The 21,228-nt window shown below is 27.0% G+C and overlaps 1 protein-coding gene across 1 annotated transcript; it reads right to left on the bottom strand.

The window, feature by feature from the left end:
• Positions 1 to 12,694: 12,694 nt before the first annotated feature.
• On the bottom strand, positions 12,695 to 13,898 carry LOC110669355 (germin-like protein subfamily 1 member 13). Its single transcript, XM_021830995.2, has 2 exons — positions 13,719 to 13,898; positions 12,695 to 13,415 (listed from the first exon to the last, which is right to left on the bottom strand). The coding sequence occupies exons 1-2, from the start codon at positions 13,840 to 13,842 to the stop codon at positions 12,844 to 12,846; spliced, it is 696 nt and encodes a 231-aa protein (XP_021686687.2). The 5' UTR covers positions 13,843 to 13,898; the 3' UTR covers positions 12,695 to 12,843.
• Positions 13,899 to 21,228: the final 7,330 nt, after the last annotated feature.

Genomic DNA, 21,228 nt, shown 5'->3' on the forward strand with positions numbered 1-21,228 from the left:
TGGTAAGTGCCCTTATTTATAGGCTAGCCCAGCCATGGAAAGTCTGAGAAGGCAGGAACGTCGAGTGTTGTTTCCTGCTAATTAGTCTTTCTTTAAAAAAAAATTAAAAGAAATAATTAGTCTAAAATTTTATATGAATTATTTAATTTTTGTGTGGGGCACCATTAAGCTTTCGTCTGACGTACGACACTACAGAAACATATGGCAATAAACTTCATTAATAAATTTCTCCGTCGCTGTGCAGAGATTATGCCACATATTTTTCTTGCTATGGTGATCTAAAAAGGACAACTGTAACATCAACCGTATTTCAAGAATTTATAAAAATTAATTCTGTTTAATTATCCGAAATAAATATCTATAAATGAGTTTTTTTTTACTATTTTTTTATAATTTTTGCTTAAAATTCTTTTAAAAAAATTATAAATAACAGTCTCACTCCTTCGATTTTTTACTTAAAAAAGATAAATAAAAAATATTTTTTTATTTAATTTTTAATTTAAAATCATAGTTTTTATAAATGATTTCCGTATTATTGAACATTTTATAATTTGATTCTAATTTCTCAATTTTTTATTAATAAAATTGAAAATAAATTCAATTAATAATTGAGCTAATTAACATTTGAGATTATTAAATATAATTTTTTTAATGTCTGAATTCTCTTATCCGGGAATTTTCACATTTATAAATAATAGTAAATAAAAGTGGAGGACTATCAATCATGTTGTCTATTAAAATAAAAGTTAAGGTTAAATTAAAAATTTATCTATAAATTATTTTGTTTTTTTTTTAATTATTTGGTACTGCTCTAATATTTTTATTTTTTATAATTTTTAATCATATTCTTATGTTATCCAATTTTATCTCTTAATATTTTATATTTTTATCAAGATTCTATTTATTTTTTTAATATTTATTTTTATCTTTAAACATGAATTTCTAATTCTGCTCCCTGATTTTAGTAGTGAGCATTTAATTCAAATCGAATCGAACTAAATTAAATTATAAAAATTAAATTACATATTTTAGAAATCGAACCGAACCGAATCAAAATATATCAAAAATCGAATCGAACCGAACTGCTATATTTTGGTTCAGTTATGTTCAAATCGATCGGTTTTGATTTTTGATTGATTTTTTAATTTAGACTTGATTTTTAAGTTATTTGATCTAATTTTGACTTTGGTTTGAACCTAATAACCATTAATCAATGAAATTAAACAATTTATATATATAATTAAATATAATTCATAAATTTCTCATAAAAATAAATCAATTTGGTTCGATTTGATATTATTTGAATATACAAAATTACTATTCAGTTCGGTTCGGTTTAGCTAATTTTTTTCTCTTTAAAACCAAACCGAAATAACCGAAATCTTTATAATATAAAACCGAACTGAACTGATTGAATTTTAAAATCGAACCAATTGAATCAAATTGATTCAATTCGATTCAATTTTTCAGTTTAAAACGAAATCTGCTCACCCCTGCCTGATTCTATCAAATCTTCATTTTCAATAAATATATATGTACAAACTGAATAATTTCTGAAAGAAATTAAAAAAAGAAAAAGGAAGTGGAAAGAAATTAAAAAAAAAAAAAAAGGAAGTGGAAGAACTCAACTTGAAAGCCATGAAGTCGTGGTGGGGAATCAATTAGTGTTATGAGGAATCGTAAGTAGTTGTGAGAGTTCTAGATTTCCTGGTAGGGTTTCATCCAAATATTCTTTGGGACCTTATAATTCCCATCTTTTTCAAAAGTAAAACACTTTTTTTCTAACATATTCTTCTTCAATTTGGTAAAACAATTCTACAATTGAGTGTGTTTGGCTTTTAACTTATCTTATGAAAATCAATTTATAAGTACTTACTTAGTATTTATAGGTTAATTTGAATTAATAAGTGTTTAAAATTTTAAATAGTTATTTTTTTTATTAAAATATTTTTAAATAACTAATAAAAAATTAATATGTTTGATAAAAATAACTTATAAGTATATTTATTACTAAAATGACTAAAAAAGATATTAAATAAAATTTATAATAAACTTTTAAAAATTAAATAAAGATAATATAGTAAAATATTATATCAAATTAATTTATAAATGCAGAGCTTATAAGTATCAAAATAAAAGTTAGATTCCAAATTTATTTTTTTACAAAGTGATTTAATTATTTTATAAGTTAAGATAATCACCCTCTTAAATATTTATTTATTTTTTAATAATCTTAACAGGGCTTTTATTAGCTTATGTAATTATGTAATTGATAAGAGATAAAAAGAAAATGATCTTAAGAAGGCCTTTATTGGCCTAACTCATAATTAAAATGAATTAGACCTAACTCACTTTTAAAAGTTAGCTCAAATAAAAAGATTGTCCAAATCTTTATAAGGGGCATATTACTCGCACACTTAACCGATGTAAAATATTTAACACACCCTCTTACACTCAAAGCTAAAAAGCGTGAAATGCTGACAAAACCTTTAGAGATAGAGCTAGATGCTAAATTTTGAGGGGCAAAGATAAAAGTTATATATATATAATTGAAATATGTTGTATTAAATTTTAAAAAAATTAAATATTATTCATTTAAAATTATATTTTTAAAATTTTACTAGTTAATTATTATGTTAAAATTTAAATTTATAAAATAAAAATAATATAGAATCAATGATAAAAATTATTTTTTAATAAATAATTTAAAATACTCGTAAATAAAAAAAATAAAAAGCCATTTTTATATTTTTTGAGAGCCATCTGGGGCTGCGGGAGGCTGTGGCCCTCTCTAGTCTCCAAGTGGCTCTACCATTAGAATCGGTTGGGGAAGCTTCGATATTATTATAAGAAAATTGATCAGGTCTAAATTATTTTTAAGGTAATATTTAGTATAAATAAATTTTATAAAATTTTATAGAATTTATTTATGGATATAAAATTTTAACATTTGGTTTAAATGAAAATTTATTTAAAAATTTTTAATAATTAATTTCATAAAATTTATTATAATTAAATTAAATTTTATCAAAATTAATAAAATTTATAAATGAATTTCAAATTTAAAATCATATATATTCAAAGTGATAAAATTATTTTTTTATTATATATTATTTTATTTTATTTATTTATTTTAAATATAAAATTCATTTCATTTGAAATGAATTTCACATTTAAGATAAACTATACAAAATAAAGAAATTCATTTATAAATGAATTATATCATGGAATTTATTTGTAAATGAAATAAATTTATCATAAAATTAAACCACACAGAATTTAAAAGTTAATTTAAGGAGAGAATTGTCTAAATCTTTATTAAAAACATATTTTTCCACATATCTAACGAATGTGAATTACTTAACTACGAGAGTCAAAATTAATCAATTTATGAGAAATTGGTATATGTGATTAATCGGTTGAAATTGATATCAGAATAGCCAATTTTTTAAAATATCACATTAACCAATTCATCCATTAAAGACATATAGATGAAATATCAGGATTAATTTGTCATCATAATCGATATGATAATTAAAAATTTTCAATACTAAATAAGAGTTTTTCAATACCTCATAATAAATCATAAAACATTCAAATATATATAGATCATGATTACATTATCTAACATAAATCACTCTTAATGTAACACAAGTATTATATAATCATAAATCATAGGAATACTAAATAAGCTTTAATGAGTCTTTGAGACATTGAATGGTAAAGGTTATGGTACTCGCAAAAATTATTATATTCAAACTCGAACAATATTTTTAAAATCTAAATTTTATCTTAAACTCGATTAAAATTAATTTTTAACTATCAGAATTTATTTTAAAATTTATTTTATTACTAAAAAATATCTGAATCTGATTAATTTTATATATTTTAATTAATAATCTGCACAAAAATTATTTTGGTTAATAATTTATATTTTAAAAATTTAATAATTCTATAAAATATTTAAAATTCATTTTATATAAAATAAAAAAATAAAAATATATATTTTATATTTAATTAAATATTTATATAAACAGATTTGGATAATGAATACTCAATATGTAAAACCTGAATCTGACCTGAACCCGTCACAAATATTATTCTTCAAACTCGAATTTATCCCAAATCCGATTATATACTACCCAAATTCTTCTTATTAGGATTTGATAAAATTAGATGCCCATAAAAATCTTACCCGTTGCCATCTCTACACTCAACACATACACCTAGGCATATACTCAATCAGCAACATTTTGTCCATAAGAAGGTAATATATTATTTTCTTGCGTATAATGGTATGCTGTTGATTGAAACACAAGTTATATAGTGAGACTCATTTATTAAATATATAAATTCTATAAGTTCATATATTGATTTCTTAATTAATCGAATTTAGACAAATAAATTTAATAAAAAATATATTGATTCTATTTTTTTTATTAGACAAATAATACATTTTTTAATTTACGTATTCTAAAATTTAAAATTTAAATATAATATTTAAATTCAAAATGAAAACCTAAATTTATAAATCCAAACGCATTCAATGTGTCCCAAAGAATATTGCTTTTTGGTCCATACCAATTAGAATCACATACCCCTTGTTTTTCTATTAAATTATAAATAATTTAGTTATTTTGGGAGCAATTAAATGAGATTCAGTGGGTTAATTCAATTGGTAATGAAGTTATCTGTGTCTTATTAATTAGTATTTATTTTAATAAAAGAGTATTGTAAAAATAACAATTTTAAATATTATAAAAAAAGTTTATTACTAAAAATATTTAAAAAAAAAACTCAGTCACTATATATATAACTAGAGAATTGCCCGTGCTAATGCATATGACTATTAATAATTTTAATTTATATATTTTTTTAATTTTAATATATATAATATTTTAAATTTTTTATTGATTATTCTAAATTTTATTTTTATTACTTTTATCTCACATTTTAACAAAAATTTCATAATAGAAATAATTAAAATTTATTTATATATAATATAGACAAAAATGTATTAATTAATATATATTAATATATTAGCTATTTACTATAGTACTAATAAGATAACTATTAAATAATTTATAACCTATGTATAATAGAAAACGTCACATAATAATACTATAAAAAAGGATATTGCGTATCAGACTCTTAGAAATATTTTTTTAATTTTAATATATATATATTCAAAATATTTTAACCGTAAAATATTAGAAAATAAAATAAGACTTATTTCTTAAAATTTTATTTAGTGGAATTTATGAAGCAATTAAATGTATGTTATATGAAAATTAATTTGTGAAATTAATCTTTAATTTAATAAGAAAAATGTTAAAATTTATTTTTACTTTATGTCACAATCAAGTACGGATTAAAAGTGATTGGAGGGCTTCATCTCATCTCATCTCTCATGCAAATGAACAGAAAAAACAAATATATTAAAGTGAAAAAGAAAAAAAAAAGAATAAAAATAAAGTAGTATCGTGAATAAAATGATGAGAGGTGTGTTGGTTGTCTTAGTGACAATTCTTCATAAAAGTTTATTCATGTTGTACCTCAATTACCTCTTTGCCCTTCATTTCATTTTCTCTAACCTGAGAATATTTAATTTTTTTCCCTTTTCTTTTTAGTTTAAAGAAGGGTGAGAGAGCAAAAACTTGATGAAAATAATGGAAATATTTTGTAAACCCTTTTGTGTGAGCCAATCAGAGTCGTTAGATTAATCTTTTTCTACTTTTTTAAAGTGCAAATAGTAGAAATATTATAGATGTCACGACTCAACCTATGGGCCGGATCGGCACTAGGACCTGAGCCAGTCTAAAGCCCCCGAGGCCTGTAGTAAGCCTAATTATTTCTTAACCCAACTCTAAGGCCCATTTGGGCCCAATTTCAAGAATTCAACCGGACAGAGTCCGGCTATAAAGTGGACCTTTCAACGGGGAGTTTTTGACTCACCCGACCTGTAAACACAATATATAATCAATTGGGGAGCTCAGCTCACCCTCCACATACTCAAATGTCATAAAAATTAAATGGGAGCTCAGCTCCCTCATCCAGTACATTAAACATACATAAAATAATAATAAGTTTACAGGTCCAACATGGTAATTTATATTACAACCCAAAATCAAAAGAATATTTCTGACACATGCAGAAATTCTAGAAGTTAACAGAATTATACAAACATTAATAAACGACCTGTGAGGGAGAAAAGCAGGTTAACCTAAAAAAATATCCTCCTGTGGCCTGGAAAAATATTGAACAGGAGTGAACGTTCGACTCAGAGAGTAAAATATCAATTTTAACTATAATCTCTATAACTATCTAAAACTAATGCACCCTGTAGAGTGAAATGCAACATCAGCAATATTTTCACATCATAACAGCAAAAAGGTAATTTGGAGTACTCACACACCCAGTAATGTCAAATCATAAATATATGGGAGCTGATCCCCTATACAGCTCTCTTAAATCCAACCTGTGCCAGCGAAGAACTCAAGCCGGACTTTCGCTTAATAAACCAAATCGGGGTCCCAACGAAGAACTCAAGCCGTGTCTACCCTGAAGGACCGGGTCCCAGCGAAGATCTCAAGCCGTGTCTACCCATCCTGTCCATATCCAACACCATATCACACGCACGCCAACTCACGCACACTGCTCCAAATTACCACAATAACATCCATGGCACTTTAATAATTATGAATGCAACATAAAACGTGTCTAGTGTTTAACTATATAAATACATAGTTATAAGTGATGCATGGGCATGCTTGAACATATAATAATATCGAAATTACAATTAAAATTAATATTTTACTCACAGACTTGACAGCAGTCACTATAGTGGCTGGGCGAAGGAAGAAGGCTGTCCCGGCTCACCTGACAATTTTATTATAATTATTTAATACAATTGACTCAATACAAACCAAGAAAAGATCAAATACGTCCTAAGTCGTGCTAAAAATCTGGCAGAGTCTCCTCTATACTCAGGACCTACCCAACCTGCAAATGGGTTTAAAACACACTTCTATATCTACCAACCATACACTCACAACTCAATCACATCACACAGCCCCTCCTGGGCCCATTCAAACAGTCATCAATCACAATATGTAAATTTACAGTTTAGTCCTTATAATTGATCATTTTTGCAAAAACTATCCAAATAAGCTCTAAAAATTCTAAAACTTTGCCCCGCGGTCCTTAGCAATATTACTAAGCTAATGCAAAAAGAATCATAATTTTCTGAGCTACCACGAATATTTTATGGATTTTAAATCCCATTTAAGCACTAGAAAATTATGAAAAAGCAAGGTTCGGGTTTACCTATGCCGATTCCAATCTTAGGAACGCGCTCGGGGCATCTGACAAAGGTGGGGTAGCCAAAATCTCGATCCAATTCCAAGACTTTTTAGGTAGCCAGTATATCTGGCCGGAAATTCACAGATACGGACAACTATCGAGTTTTCGCGAATTGAAGGTACCTACACGAAGCCCACAACACAGGGGTTAGTATAAAATTTTTACGAAATTTTTTAAGCTCATTTAATGCTCGGAAAAATACTACGAAGTTTCGTGGGACCCACCGAAAAACGATGTCGGAATTAAATCCAAACTCATCATTCTTTTCGTAGTATCAAAATTTACATGTCCAAATCTACCATGCCAAAATGTATCACATTCAACATTAGTAACAGAAGTAAAAGAAACTGCATTAATAGAAGAAGGCATTACATTCAACTTATAAAGTCCATCAACCAAATAACCTTTACCAATAAAATTACCATGTTTACTAATAACAACTTTATTGGAACCAAGAACAAGTTTAAAACCATGTTGATCTGACAAAGATGCACTAATTAAATTTTTCCTAATAGAAGGAACATGAAAGACTCTATCTAATACAAGAAAATTTCCAGAAGACAATTCCAGTTTTATTTGGCCTTCTCCTAAAACTTGAGCCTCACTCCCTTTCCCCATTCTCACAGATCTTGTGCTTGATACCTGATATGAAGCAAAATAATTTCTATCAGCGCACACATGAACATTAACCCCAGAGTCTATCCACCACTCATTTGAAAAAATTATATTCGACTCTAGGTTAGAGACAAAGTACCTGTGAGATGGGGATTGGGAGCTCTCTCCAATGGTCACTACATTAGCTTGTGGTTTTTTATTAGAAGGTGCCTTATTGTTTTGACCATGATGCTTGAAGCAATTTTTGGCAACATGGTTGGTCTTTTCACAAACCCAACATTTTACACCCTTTTTCTGATTAAAATTGTTACCTTTTATTTTATTATTGTTGTTCCCATTAAAATTCTTTTTTGATGCAACCTTCTTTAAACTCTTAGATTTTGGTTTGCGAAAATTTTCAACATGTGCCTTGGCTTGAAATTCAATTTTTTGATTTTGGGGTTGTGCAAGACGATGCGTATCTTTAATTCTCAAAGAGACAAGCAATTCATCAAAAGTGAAATTTTCACATTTCTGTTTCAAACTTCTGGCAAAATCGGACCATAAAGGTGATAATTTTTTAATAAGAGATGTAACCAAAATAAAATCATCAATTGAAACATCTTTTATTTTCATGTCAAAAATAATGTTTTCAAAATCATGAATTTGGACCCCAGAACATACTTTATCTGTTAAACGGATAAAACGAAAGGTCAAGTCACTTCCTTGCCTGGCAATTCCTCATCCGCATGCCTTAAAGGTAGTGGAAACTGACGCATCTGACATCGGGTACGGAGGCATCTTAAAACAAAAAATAGATGGCAAAGAAACCCTAGTCAGATTTACCAGTGGAATTTGGACAGGACCTAGAGTTAATTACTCTACGGTTAAAAAATAGATCTTATCTATAGTTCTCTGTGTACAAAAGTTTGAATCTGACTTATTGAATCAGAAATTCCTTATAAGGGTTGATTGTAAAAGTGCAAAAGAGATATTACTAAAGGATGTTAAAAACATCGCATCTAAATAGATCTTTGCTAGATGGCAAGCCATCTTATCTGTATTCGATTTTGATATTGAATTCATTAAAGGAGAAACTAACTCATTGCCTGATTTTCTAACTCGTGAATTTCTTACAGGACATGAGTTCAAAGGCATCGATAACTCCTTCAAAGCGAACCCATGAGGTTTCGCCACCTCCGCCTAAAATGGTGGACAAACTTCGAGAAGATGCTTATGCTATCAGCATTGAGGCTAATAACGCCAAAGAGGTTAATTACCCCTATATTCCAATTAGTTACTGCTTCCTTATGCCAATGGATAAAAAACACAAGGAACTGAAACCTTATGAGGTAGCAAACTTCTACACAGAACATCACACAGTGAATCCTTATTTGCCAAAGGACTACACTTATTACCAGGCTATCCTAGCAGAGACCGACTCAGTGGTCTTCTCTCTAACAGAAAGGTCCGCTAATGAGTGGGCATTTAGTAAATTTATCATTAAAAGGATTATATCCTATGATGAGTGGGAAGATTCTCTCTTCAAACAGAAAGAATTAAATTTCGGAAAGCCTAGGTATTTCAATTATTTTGACTATATGCAAGCCTGGACCGGTGCCTTAATTTATGAAAATAGGCAAAGAAAATTCAGCTGGTTCATACAGTTCCAGTTGGATAAAGAACTATTTGAATTTCCATCTTGGTTTTACGAATGGTTCTTTAACTAGGGAATATTTCCCATAGCTCTACCTAATAAGGTAAGAGAGGTCTATGAGCAGTTCGCTGATTCAAACAAATCCTTAAAGGATCCAAGATTAATGTTCACTATCCTGTACAAAGTTCCCTGGATAGTTCGTTGGGATTATATTATCTCAAAGAAAAAAATGAAAAAATTTAATGAGTTTTCCACAGACCATGTGCCCTGGTTAACTCGAAGAATCCTTATCAAGTGGTGGGATAAATGTGATTTCTTTGAATCACCATCTGTTTATTCCTCCAGAGGATTAATTCACCTGGCTAAAAGGCCATCACTTCCTAGTCCTTCAGTCTCATCAAATCTGTCAGACTTATTCAAAGACCTACTCAAATCAGTGCCGAAAGATGAGCTTTGCCGACAACTTTTTAGCGCACTATCAGAAGACGACAAAGAAGCCAGCTCAAAAGTTGCCAGCTCAAAAGCAAAAGATGCTGCAGAGTGCTCCAAGTCCCGTCAAAAGGACGATAGCAAAAGCGGCACTGAAATGGAAGGACAGTACTGGGAAGACAGCCAAGACCCTTATGACCTGTAAAGGGTGTGAAAGATTCCTCTCAGCTATAAAAGTAGCTTCTGCCAGCCGTCCATTATCTCCTGTCTGCCACTTAAAGTGACGCATGCAATGACGATTGAAGATTCCTTCTAACTTCTATAAGAAGGCCTCCCGACTTGCTTAACAAGCAGAGATAGAAAGAAGATAGAATAAAATAAGTTTTCTTTAACTTCCTTTGTAAAACTCTAAATTTCTGTATCATGTTCTAAAGTGTTCTAAGAGTGTACTGTTTTCATATCAATAAAATATATGGTTTTTTCTTCATCTCAATCTTCTTTTCCAAAGTTAGAAAAAGAATTAGATATTTTAATAGATCAAGCAAAAGAGTTGAACCAAGAATTTGAAACACTATCCCAAAACACTGTGGATCTTCTTGGACAACCATCCGGTAAGTACGACTATTGGATTTACTATTCACCTCCGCCTTCTGCAAAAATTCCATTATCCGCAATTAAATCCACTGGTTGGAACAACGACTGTAGCACTGTAAGTATCACTATTCATTACTGTTTATTTGTAGCACTGTAAGCATTATACTATTCATACTACTATTCTAAGTATGCTCTGCACTTGCCCTTAAAGGGATCCTGTGCATCAGAAAACTGTTTATGTCTACTTATATTAATCGTCTTTTATTCTATTTACGTTGTCTTGATTTAACAAGTAGAAGAGAAGTAGAATTACTTAGACAAGCTCTAGTAGAAAACGGTAATGATTTGTGTAATTATCATGTTGAAACCCATAATAAATTTTGTGATTGTAGAGAACATCAAAGATTATTAGTATTATTTAGAGTCATTATAAGTCTTTTAGATATTTGGCTTAATAATAATAATTTTTAAATATTAAGTTTCTCATCATGTCTGTTTAGTAGTATATCGGCTGGAAACTACTAATCGCTTGAGCCCTTCACTGGTGGAAGGTAGAGCAACCTGTAGCCACAACGCCACGTACTACTAATATGTGAATTAATGTGGATGATTTGCATTGCAATTCTGATGGGTTTGAGTTGAGTTATTCGTTGCTGAAAATGGAACCCATGAATGTTGCTTTTGAATGTAACATTTTCATCAATGACAACCCAAAACCAATCCCAAGGACCTGGAGAATTGTTAAATTCCATGTTTTACTTTCACTAACTTATTATTATAAACTTATGTTGAATGCTATTCAACTAAGAAAACAAGCTTTAGTTTTGTCATCGGCTTGCTCACAAATCTTCTGTTAGCAAATAAAAGAGAAAGTAGTACTTTTAAAAGACCTTTTCTTTAGAGATTAAAATTTTATAAAAATTTAATTTAATTATTTTTTTTTATTAATTTGCATATTTAAAATGAAAGAATTTAATTTTTTAATTTTTTAAAATATTTTTAAATATGCAAATTAATAAAAAAATTAATTAAATTAAAATTTTATAAAATTTTAATTTTTTATTTTTTAAAAATATTTTTTAAAATAATAAAAATAAAAAATAATTATATAAAATTAAAGATTTATTTTAAACGAAGTAAAATCAGAATACCTCCCTCACAGCGAATGGGTTCCACAATTTGAAGTGGAACTGGTTAATCTGCATGTTATGAGGATGGGGTGAGAATTACACCTTATGCAACGCACGAATGGGCTTAAAACTGTTCGGCCCATTAGAATTTAATTTTTTTATATTAATTTACAATTAAGTCCTTAAGATATAGAGAAATTCACAATTTAGTTCTTGGCTTACTTTTGTGTAACAATTTAATCCTAAATTTAAATTCTATTAACAAATTAGTTCCTATTATTAATTACTTTTCAATTTAAAATAATTTAGTCCATACTTTTTGTTTTAATAACAAAACAGCCTCTACATCTAAATTTTACATTGAAGTAATTATATATTTTATATTTAAATAAATATATAAAATTATTTTAAAATAATGTATATAATCAGACTTATTTATTTTACATGTAGATTCTATATTTATTTTGTTGATATCGCATATCATTTATTCATTACCGTATGTTGTAAAGGCTTAAAATTTTAATGAATGACTAAACGTAGAATTTTAGTCCGATAATGAAATTATATATATATACGTATGAAAGCAGATAAACATATTTATCTTTTGAAAATAGACATGATTAATGTGCTATTTAATTATTTTTTGTATTGATCATTGACGTTTTTATAAGAATTTTATAATTACATTCATTGTCAAATTGTGATTAATAAATCTTATATGTTTTTATTACCTAATGGTCACAATCATAGATTAAAAAAACGTGTTATATTAAAGGGAGATGTGCATGTATGATTATTTTTTGTTTTATCCGGTCGTTCATAAGATCTTTCCTATACACCCGACATAAAGTGATGCATGTATAATTATTATAAATAACATGTATATATATATTAAGAGATAGACATAGAGAGAGAAAATCAACTGAACTTATTGAGAGAAGCAATAGGTATATCTTATTATCTTTATTATGCATCAATACATTGGAAGATGAATACAAAAAACATGAATCTTCCTTTTTATTTATTATAATGAATAGTGATCAAATGATTTAAATGATGATATTTGCTTGAATATATTCAAGAATAGCTGTTAAGATCTGATGGATTCACCCATTCTTGTCTCTGAAGTTTGGTAACTAAATCCTTGTCAAGATGGAATGCTCTTGTTAGAACATTAGGATTAATGGATGGACTAGCTCCAAAAACTGTATTTGCTGTTGTCACAACTCCTGGATTTTGACTGTTTAATGCTGCTATGGCAACTGCAGGATTTTTTCCAACATTCAACTGGAAGTGAATGAGCCCAAATGGAAATACAAAAACATCTCCGGCTTTGAGAACTTTAGCAAAAACACGATGATCAGAATTGGATGTGATAAAACCAGCATACAAGGTTCCTTCCAAGACAGTTAAGATCTCTGAAGCTCGAGGGTAATGGTGGGGTGGGTTTAGTCCACCATTTGCTTCATAATCGATACGAACAATGGATAGGCCATTAGTATTAAGTCCTGATATCGAATCCACAGTCAATAGGTTGGTACGTGCTCCAAGTTGTTTGGAAGTTTCGCTGGCAATATTAAGCCCAGAATAGAAGAAATCATCTGCTGTGACATGGTCTGGGTCCTTGCAAAATTTTCCATTCACGAACACTGCATGAAAGAAATGTAATCATTAGCACAACTTTATTACCATTAATGCATGTAACAGTCATATGTACAACAAATATATTTTAATTATAAATTATGATAAATTTCATTTGATTATGGTGGAATTCACACGAGAGTTATCATATATCATAATCCACATGATTACTATGAAAATCACATAAGACTTATCATAATCATTACTATAACAAAATTTTGAAAAAATAAAAATAAATTTGAAAATGCCGCTCAAAAAAAGTACTCAATTAATAGTAGTAATAAAAGGAAATAGCATAAGCGGCTGCATACCACCAGAGCTAGCATCATCAGTTGCCACACAGAAGTCCTGGAGAGGGCTAGGGTCATAAGCAATGGCAAATGAGGAAGCCAAAGCCAAGAAAGCAAGAGCTACGAGGAAATTAGAAACTTTCATTATGTTTGCTGGGAAGCTTAGGATTCTTAGATGAGTTTTGTTTTTGTAAGGGATGAGAAATCTTGCATGGGATGCTTGGGTATTTATGGATGAGGATTTTTAGCTAGGGTGACCAGAAAAAATTCAAGAATTAATCAAACAAGGAAGGTTTTTCAAATTTGTAATCTTAATATGAAGGTCATTTATGCAATTTGCATGGAATACATCTTCATGACATCATGCATGTGGCTTAGATTAATTAGCCTCAGATATTGTGTTCGTTGAGGTTAACCATTTAAGTTGGCGAACCTTTCTTTCATATTATTATTTTTTTTTTTACTTGAATTCCAAACAATTTTTAAAAATAACTTTCATAATTTAAACTACCAAAAATAATTTTTTTGAATCTAGTTATTTAGTGTCCATAATTATTTATACTAGTTGAATTTAGCATATTATAATTAGTATCAGAGTCATCTTGAATTATAAAATTATGTGATGTTGTAATCTGCAAAGAAAAAATTATTATCCATAAAGACTGAGGTGTAATTGTCTAGACAGCATTGAGTGACTTAATAATTATACTTAATACAATATCAGCAAAGATTGTGATTGGCATATCATGAATTTAAAAGGGTGGGATTGTGAGACCCTTGTCCTAAATAATGAATAAAGGAAAGGTTAAAATATTTATATATTATATAATAAGTTTAACTATTAAAAATAATTTGAGTTAATTATTTTAAGTTAAATATTTATTCATACCTAATTGTATAAGGAAAATAAGAGAAAATAAATAAAATAAAATTTTTTTTAATATTATTTAAATATATTATTCGAATATATATAAGAAATAATTTTAATATAAAAAATATTTATTTTTCTTGAATTTTAAGACAAATATTTTAGATTAATTACAAAGACTTGAAGTTTTTTTTTCTTTTTATTTTCTTTTTCCTCACCTCTCGTTTGAAGTCCAAATTCTATGTTTTCTTGATCCAATCAGGGGTTAAAATTTAGTAATTTATTATAAATTCGAGATATAAATATATAAGTCATATTTTTTTAATATATAAATTTCATCATATAAAATATGTCTTGAATTTATAATAAATTAAATATAAATAAAAAAATTTTATATTATTTTAATTAAATTAATAAAATATTATACACCAATAAGAGATAAACAAAGAAAAATATTAATTATAATGATTACCATTTTGTATGCAAGACGTGAAATTCTAATTCTGCTTCCTGATTTTAGCGGTGAGCATTCAATTTAAATCAAACTGAACTGAATTAAATTATAAAAATCAAATTACATATTTTAGAAATCAAACCAAACCGAATCGAAAAAGATGAAAAATTGAATTGAACCGAACCGCTATATTTCAGTTCAGTTCTATTCAAATCGATCGGTTTTTATTTTTGATTAATGTTTTAATTTAGATTTGATTTTCAAGTTATTTTGTCTAATTTTAACTTTGGTTTAGACCTAATAACCATTAATCAATGAAATTAAACAATTTATATATATATAATTAAATATAATTCATACATTTTTCATAAAAATAAATCAATTTAAAAATCAATTCGATTCGATTTGATATTATTTGAATATAAAATTACTATTCAATTCGGTTCGGTTTAACTGATTTTTTTTTCTCTTCAAAACCGAACCGAAATAATCGAAATCTTTATAATATAAAATCGAACTGAATCGATTAAAATGTAAAATCGAACTGATTGAATCGAATTTATTCGATTCAGTTCGATTTTTCAGTTTGAATCGAAATCTGCTCACCCCTACCTGATTCTATCAAATCGTCATTTTCAATAAATATATATATGTACGAACTGAATAATTTCTGAAAGAAATTAAAAAAAAAAAGAAAAAAAGAAAGGGAAGTGGAAGAACTAAACTTGAAAGCCATGAAGTCGTGATGGGGAATCAATTAGTGTTATGAGGAATCGTAAGTAGTTGTGAGAGGTCTAGACTTCCTGGTAGGGTTTTCATCCAAATATTCTTTGGGACCTTATAAATCCCATCTTTTCCAAAAGTAAAACACTTTTTTTCCACATATTCTTCTTCAATTTCATAAAACAATTCTACAATTGAGTGTGTTTGGCTTTTAACTTATCTTATGAAAATCATTTTATAAGTACTTAGTACTTATAAATATTTAGTATTTATAAGTTAATTTGAGCTAACAAGTGTTTAAAATTTTAAATAATTATTTGTTGATTAAAATATTTATAATTAATATGTTTAATAAAAAATAGCTTATAAGTATATTTATTATTAAAATGACTAAAAAATATATTAAATGAAATTTATAATAAACTTTTAAAAATTAAATAAAGATAATAAAATATTATATCAAATTAACTTATAAATGCAGAGCTTATAAGCATCAAAATAAAAAGTTAGATCCCAAATTTATTTTTTTACAAACTGTTTTAATTATTTTATAAGTTAAGATAATCACCCTCTTAAATATTTATTTTTTTTTTAATAATCTTAACAGAGCTTTTATTAGCTTATATAATTGATAAGTGATAAAAAGAAAATAATCTTAAGAAGGCCTTTACTAGCCTAACTCACAATTAAATTTTGGCTTATATCATTTTAAAATGAATTAGACCTAACTCACCTTTAAAAGTTAACTCAAATAAAAAGATTGTCCGAGTCATTATAACGGCATATTACTCGCACACTTAACCGATGTAAAATATTTAACACATCCTCTTATGCTTAAAGTTAAAAAGCGTGAAACGCTGATAAAACCTTTAAAAATAAAGTTAGATGCTCAATTTTGAGGGGACAAAGATAAAAGTTATATATATAATTGAAATATGTTCTATTAAATTTTAAAAAAATTAAATATTATTCATTTAAAATTATATATTTAAAATTTTACTAGTTAATTATTTTGTTAAAATTTAAATTTATAAAATAAAAATAATACAGAATCAATGATAAAAATTATTTTTTAATAAATATTATGAAAATATTTTTCACATAATATATATAAATTTATTTAAATTTTAAATAAATAATTTAAAATACTCATAAAAAAAAATAAAAAGCCATTTTTAAATTTTTTGAGAGGCATCTGGGGCTGGGGGAGGCTGTGGCCCTCTCTAGTCTCCAAGTGGCTCTGCCACTAGAAACGGTTGGGAAGCTTTGATATTATTATAAGAAAATTGATCATATCTAAATCATTTTTAAAATAATGTTTAGTATAAATGGATTTTATAAAATTTTGTTAAATTTTATAAATTTTATTTATGAATCTAAAATTTTAGGATTTTATTTAAATGAAAATTTATTTAAATTTTTTAATAATTAACTTCATAAAATTTATTATAATTAAATTAAATTTCATCAAAATTAATAAAATTTGTAAATAAATTTTAAATTTAAAATCATATATATTCAAAATGAAAAAATTATTCTTTTATTATATATTATTTTATTTTATTTTAAACGCAAAATTCATTTCATTTGAAATGAATTTCACATTTAACATAAACTATACAAAATAAAGAAATTTATTTGTAAATGAATTGTATCATGAAATTTATTTATAAATGAAATAAATTTATCGTAAAATTAAACCACACAGAATCTAAAAGTTAATTTAAAGAGAGAATTGTCAAAATCTTTATTAAAAACATATTTTTCCACATATCTAACAAGTGTGAATTACTTAACTACGAGAGTCAAAATTAATCAATTTATGAGAAATTGGTATATGTGATTAATCGATTGAAATTGATATAAGAATAGCCGATTTTTTAAAATATCATATTAGCCAATTCATCCATTAAAGACATATAGATGAAATATCAGGATTAATTTGTCACCATAATCGATATGATAATTAAAGATTTTCAATACTAAATAAGAGTTTTTCAATACCTCATAATAAATCATAAAACATTCAAATAAATATAGATCATGATTACATTATCTAACATAAATCACTCTTAATGTAACACAAGTATTATACAATCATAAATCATAGGAATACTAAATAAGCTTTAATGAGTCATTGAGACTCTGAATGGTAAAGGTTATGGTACTCGTAAAAATTATTATATTCAAACTCGATTAATATTTTTAAAATTTAAATTTTATCTTAAACTCGATTAAAATTAATTTTCAACTATTAGAATTTATTTTAAAATTGATTTTATTACTAAAAAATACTTGAATCTGATTAATTTTATATATTTTAATTAATAATCTGTATAAAATTTATTTTAGTTAATAATTTATATTTTAAAAATTTAATAATTCTATAAAATATTTAAAATTCATTTTATAAAAAATAAAAAAATATAAAAATATATATTTTATATTTAATTAAGTATTTATATAAACATATTTAGAAAATGGATACTCAATATGTAAAACCTGAATCTGACCTGAACCAGTCACAAATATTATTATTCAAACTCGAATTTATCCCAAACCCAATTATATACTACCCAAACTCATCTTATTAGAATTTGATCAAATTAAATGCCCATAAAAATCTGACTTGTTGCCATCTTTACACTCAACACATATACTTAAGCATATACTCAATCAACAACATTTTGTCCATAAGAAGGTAATATATTATTTTTCTTTCGTAGAATGGTCTGCTACGGATTGAAACACAGTTATATAGTGAAACGCATCTATTAAATATATAAATTCTATAAGTTTATATATTGATTTCTTAATAAATCGAATTTAGACAAAAAATTTAATAAAGAATATCTTGATTCTATTTTTTTTATTAGACAAATAATACATTTTTTAATTTACGTATTTTAAAATTTAAAATTTAAATATAATATTTAAATTCAAAATGAAAACCTAAATTTATGAATCCAAACGCATTCAATGTGTCCCAAAGAATATTGCTTTTTGGTCCATACCAATTAGAATCACATACCCCTTGTTTTTCTATTAAATTATAAATAATTTACTTATTTTGGGAGCAATTAAATGAGATTCAGTGGGTTAATTCAATTGGTAATGAAGTTAACTGTGTCTTATTAATTAGTATTTATTTTAATAAAAGAGTATTGTATAAATAACAATTTTAAATATTATAAAAAAAGTTTATTAATAAAAATATTAAAAAAAAAACTCAATCACTATATATACAACTAGAGAATTGTCCGTACTAATGCATGTGACTATTAATAATTTTAATTTATGCATTTTCCTAATTTTAATATTTATAATATTTTAAATTTTTTATTAATTATTCTAAATTTTATTTTTATTACTTTTATCTCACTTTTTAACAAAAATTTCATAATAGAAATAATTAAAAATTATTTATATATAATATAGACATAAATATATTAATTAATATATATTAATATATTAGCTATTTACTATAGTATTAATAAGATAACTATTAAATAATCTATAACCTACATATAATAGAAAACGACACATGATAATACTATGAAAAAGAATATTACGTATCAGACTCTTAGAAATATTTTTTTATTTTTAATATATATATATTCAAAATATTTTAACCGTAAAATATTAGAAAATAAAATAAGACTTATTTCTTAAAATTTTATTTAGTGGAATTTATGAAGCAATTAAATGTATGTTATATGAAAATTAATTTGTGAAATTAATCTTTAATTTAATAAGAAAAATGTTAAAATTTATTTTTACTTTATGTCACTATCAAGTATGGATTAAAAGTGATTGGAGGGCTTCATCTCATCTCATCTCATCTCATCTCATCTCATCTCATCCCTCGTGCAAGGAACTTTACCTCAATTATAGTACAAAAAAGCAAATGAACAGAAAAAACAAATATATTAAAGTGAAAAAGAAAAAAAAAAGAATAAAAATAAAGTAGTATCGTGAATAAAATGATGAGAGGTGTGTTGGTTGTCTTAGTGACAATTCTTCATAAAAGTTTATTCATGTTGTACCTCAATTACCTCTTTGCCCTTCATTTCATTTTCTCTAACCTGAGAATATTTAATTTTTTTCCCTTTTCTTTTTAGTTTAAAGAAGGGTGAGAGAGCAAAAACTTGATGAAAATAATGGAAATATTTTGTAAACCCTTTTGTGTGAGCCAATCAGAGTCGTTGGATTAATCTTTTTCTACTTTTTTAAAGTGCAAATAGTAGAAATATTATAGATGTCACGACCCAACCTATGGGCCGGATCGGCACTAGGACCTGGGCCAGTCTAAAGCCCCCGAGGCCTGTAGTAAGCCTAATTATTTCTTAACCCAACTCTAAGGCCCATTTGGGCCCAATTTCAAGAATTCAACCGGACAGAGTCCGGCTATAAAGTGGACCTTTCAACGGGGAGTTTTTGACTCACCCGACCTGTAAACACAATATATAATCAATTAGGGAGCTCAGCTCACCCTCCACATACTCAAATGTCATAAAAATTAAATGGGAGCTCAGCTCCCTCATCCAGTACATTAAACATACATAAAATAATAATAAGTTTACAGGTCCAACATGGTAATTTATATTACAACCCAAATCAAAAGAATATTTCTGACACATGCAGAAATTCTAGAAGTTAACAGAATTATACAAACATTAATAAACGACCTGCGAGGGAGAAAAGCAGGTTAACCTAAAAAAATATCCTCATGTGGCCTGGAAAAATATTGAACAGGAGTGAGCGTTCGACTCAGAGAGTAAAATATCAATTTTAACTATAATCTCTATAACTATCTAAAACTAATGCACCATGTAGAGTGAAATGCAACATCAGCAATATTTTCACATCATAACAGCAAAAAGGTAATTTGGAGTACTCACACACCCAGTAATGTCAAATCATAAATATATGGGAGCTGATCCCCTATACAGCTCTCTTAAATCCAACCTGTGCCAGCGAAGAACTCAAGCCGGACTTTCGCTTAATAAACCAAATCGGGGTCCCAACGAAGAACTCAAGCCGTGTCTACCCTGAAGGACCGGGTCCCAGCGAAGATTTCAAGCCGTGTCTACCCATCCTGTCCATATCCAACACCATATCACACGCACGCCAACTCACGCACACTGCTCCAAATTACCACAATAACTTCCATGACACTTTAACAATTATGAATGCAACATAAAACGTGCCTAGTGTTTAACTATATAAATACATAGTTATAAGTGATGCATGGGCATGCTTGAACATATAATAATATCGAAATTACAATTAAAATTAATATTTTACTCACAGACTTGACAGCAGTCACTATAGTGGCTGGGCGAAGGAAGAAAGCTGTCCCGGCTCACCTGACAATTTTATTACAATTATTTAATACAATTGACTCAATACAAACCAAGAAAAGATCAAATACGTCCTAAGTCGTGCCAAAAATCTGGCAGAGTCTCCTCTATACTCAGGACCTA

This window comes from Hevea brasiliensis, chromosome 18 (assembly GCF_030052815.1).
Source record: "Hevea brasiliensis isolate MT/VB/25A 57/8 chromosome 18, ASM3005281v1, whole genome shotgun sequence".
In the NCBI taxonomy this organism is placed as follows: Eukaryota; Viridiplantae; Streptophyta; class Magnoliopsida; order Malpighiales; family Euphorbiaceae; genus Hevea; species Hevea brasiliensis.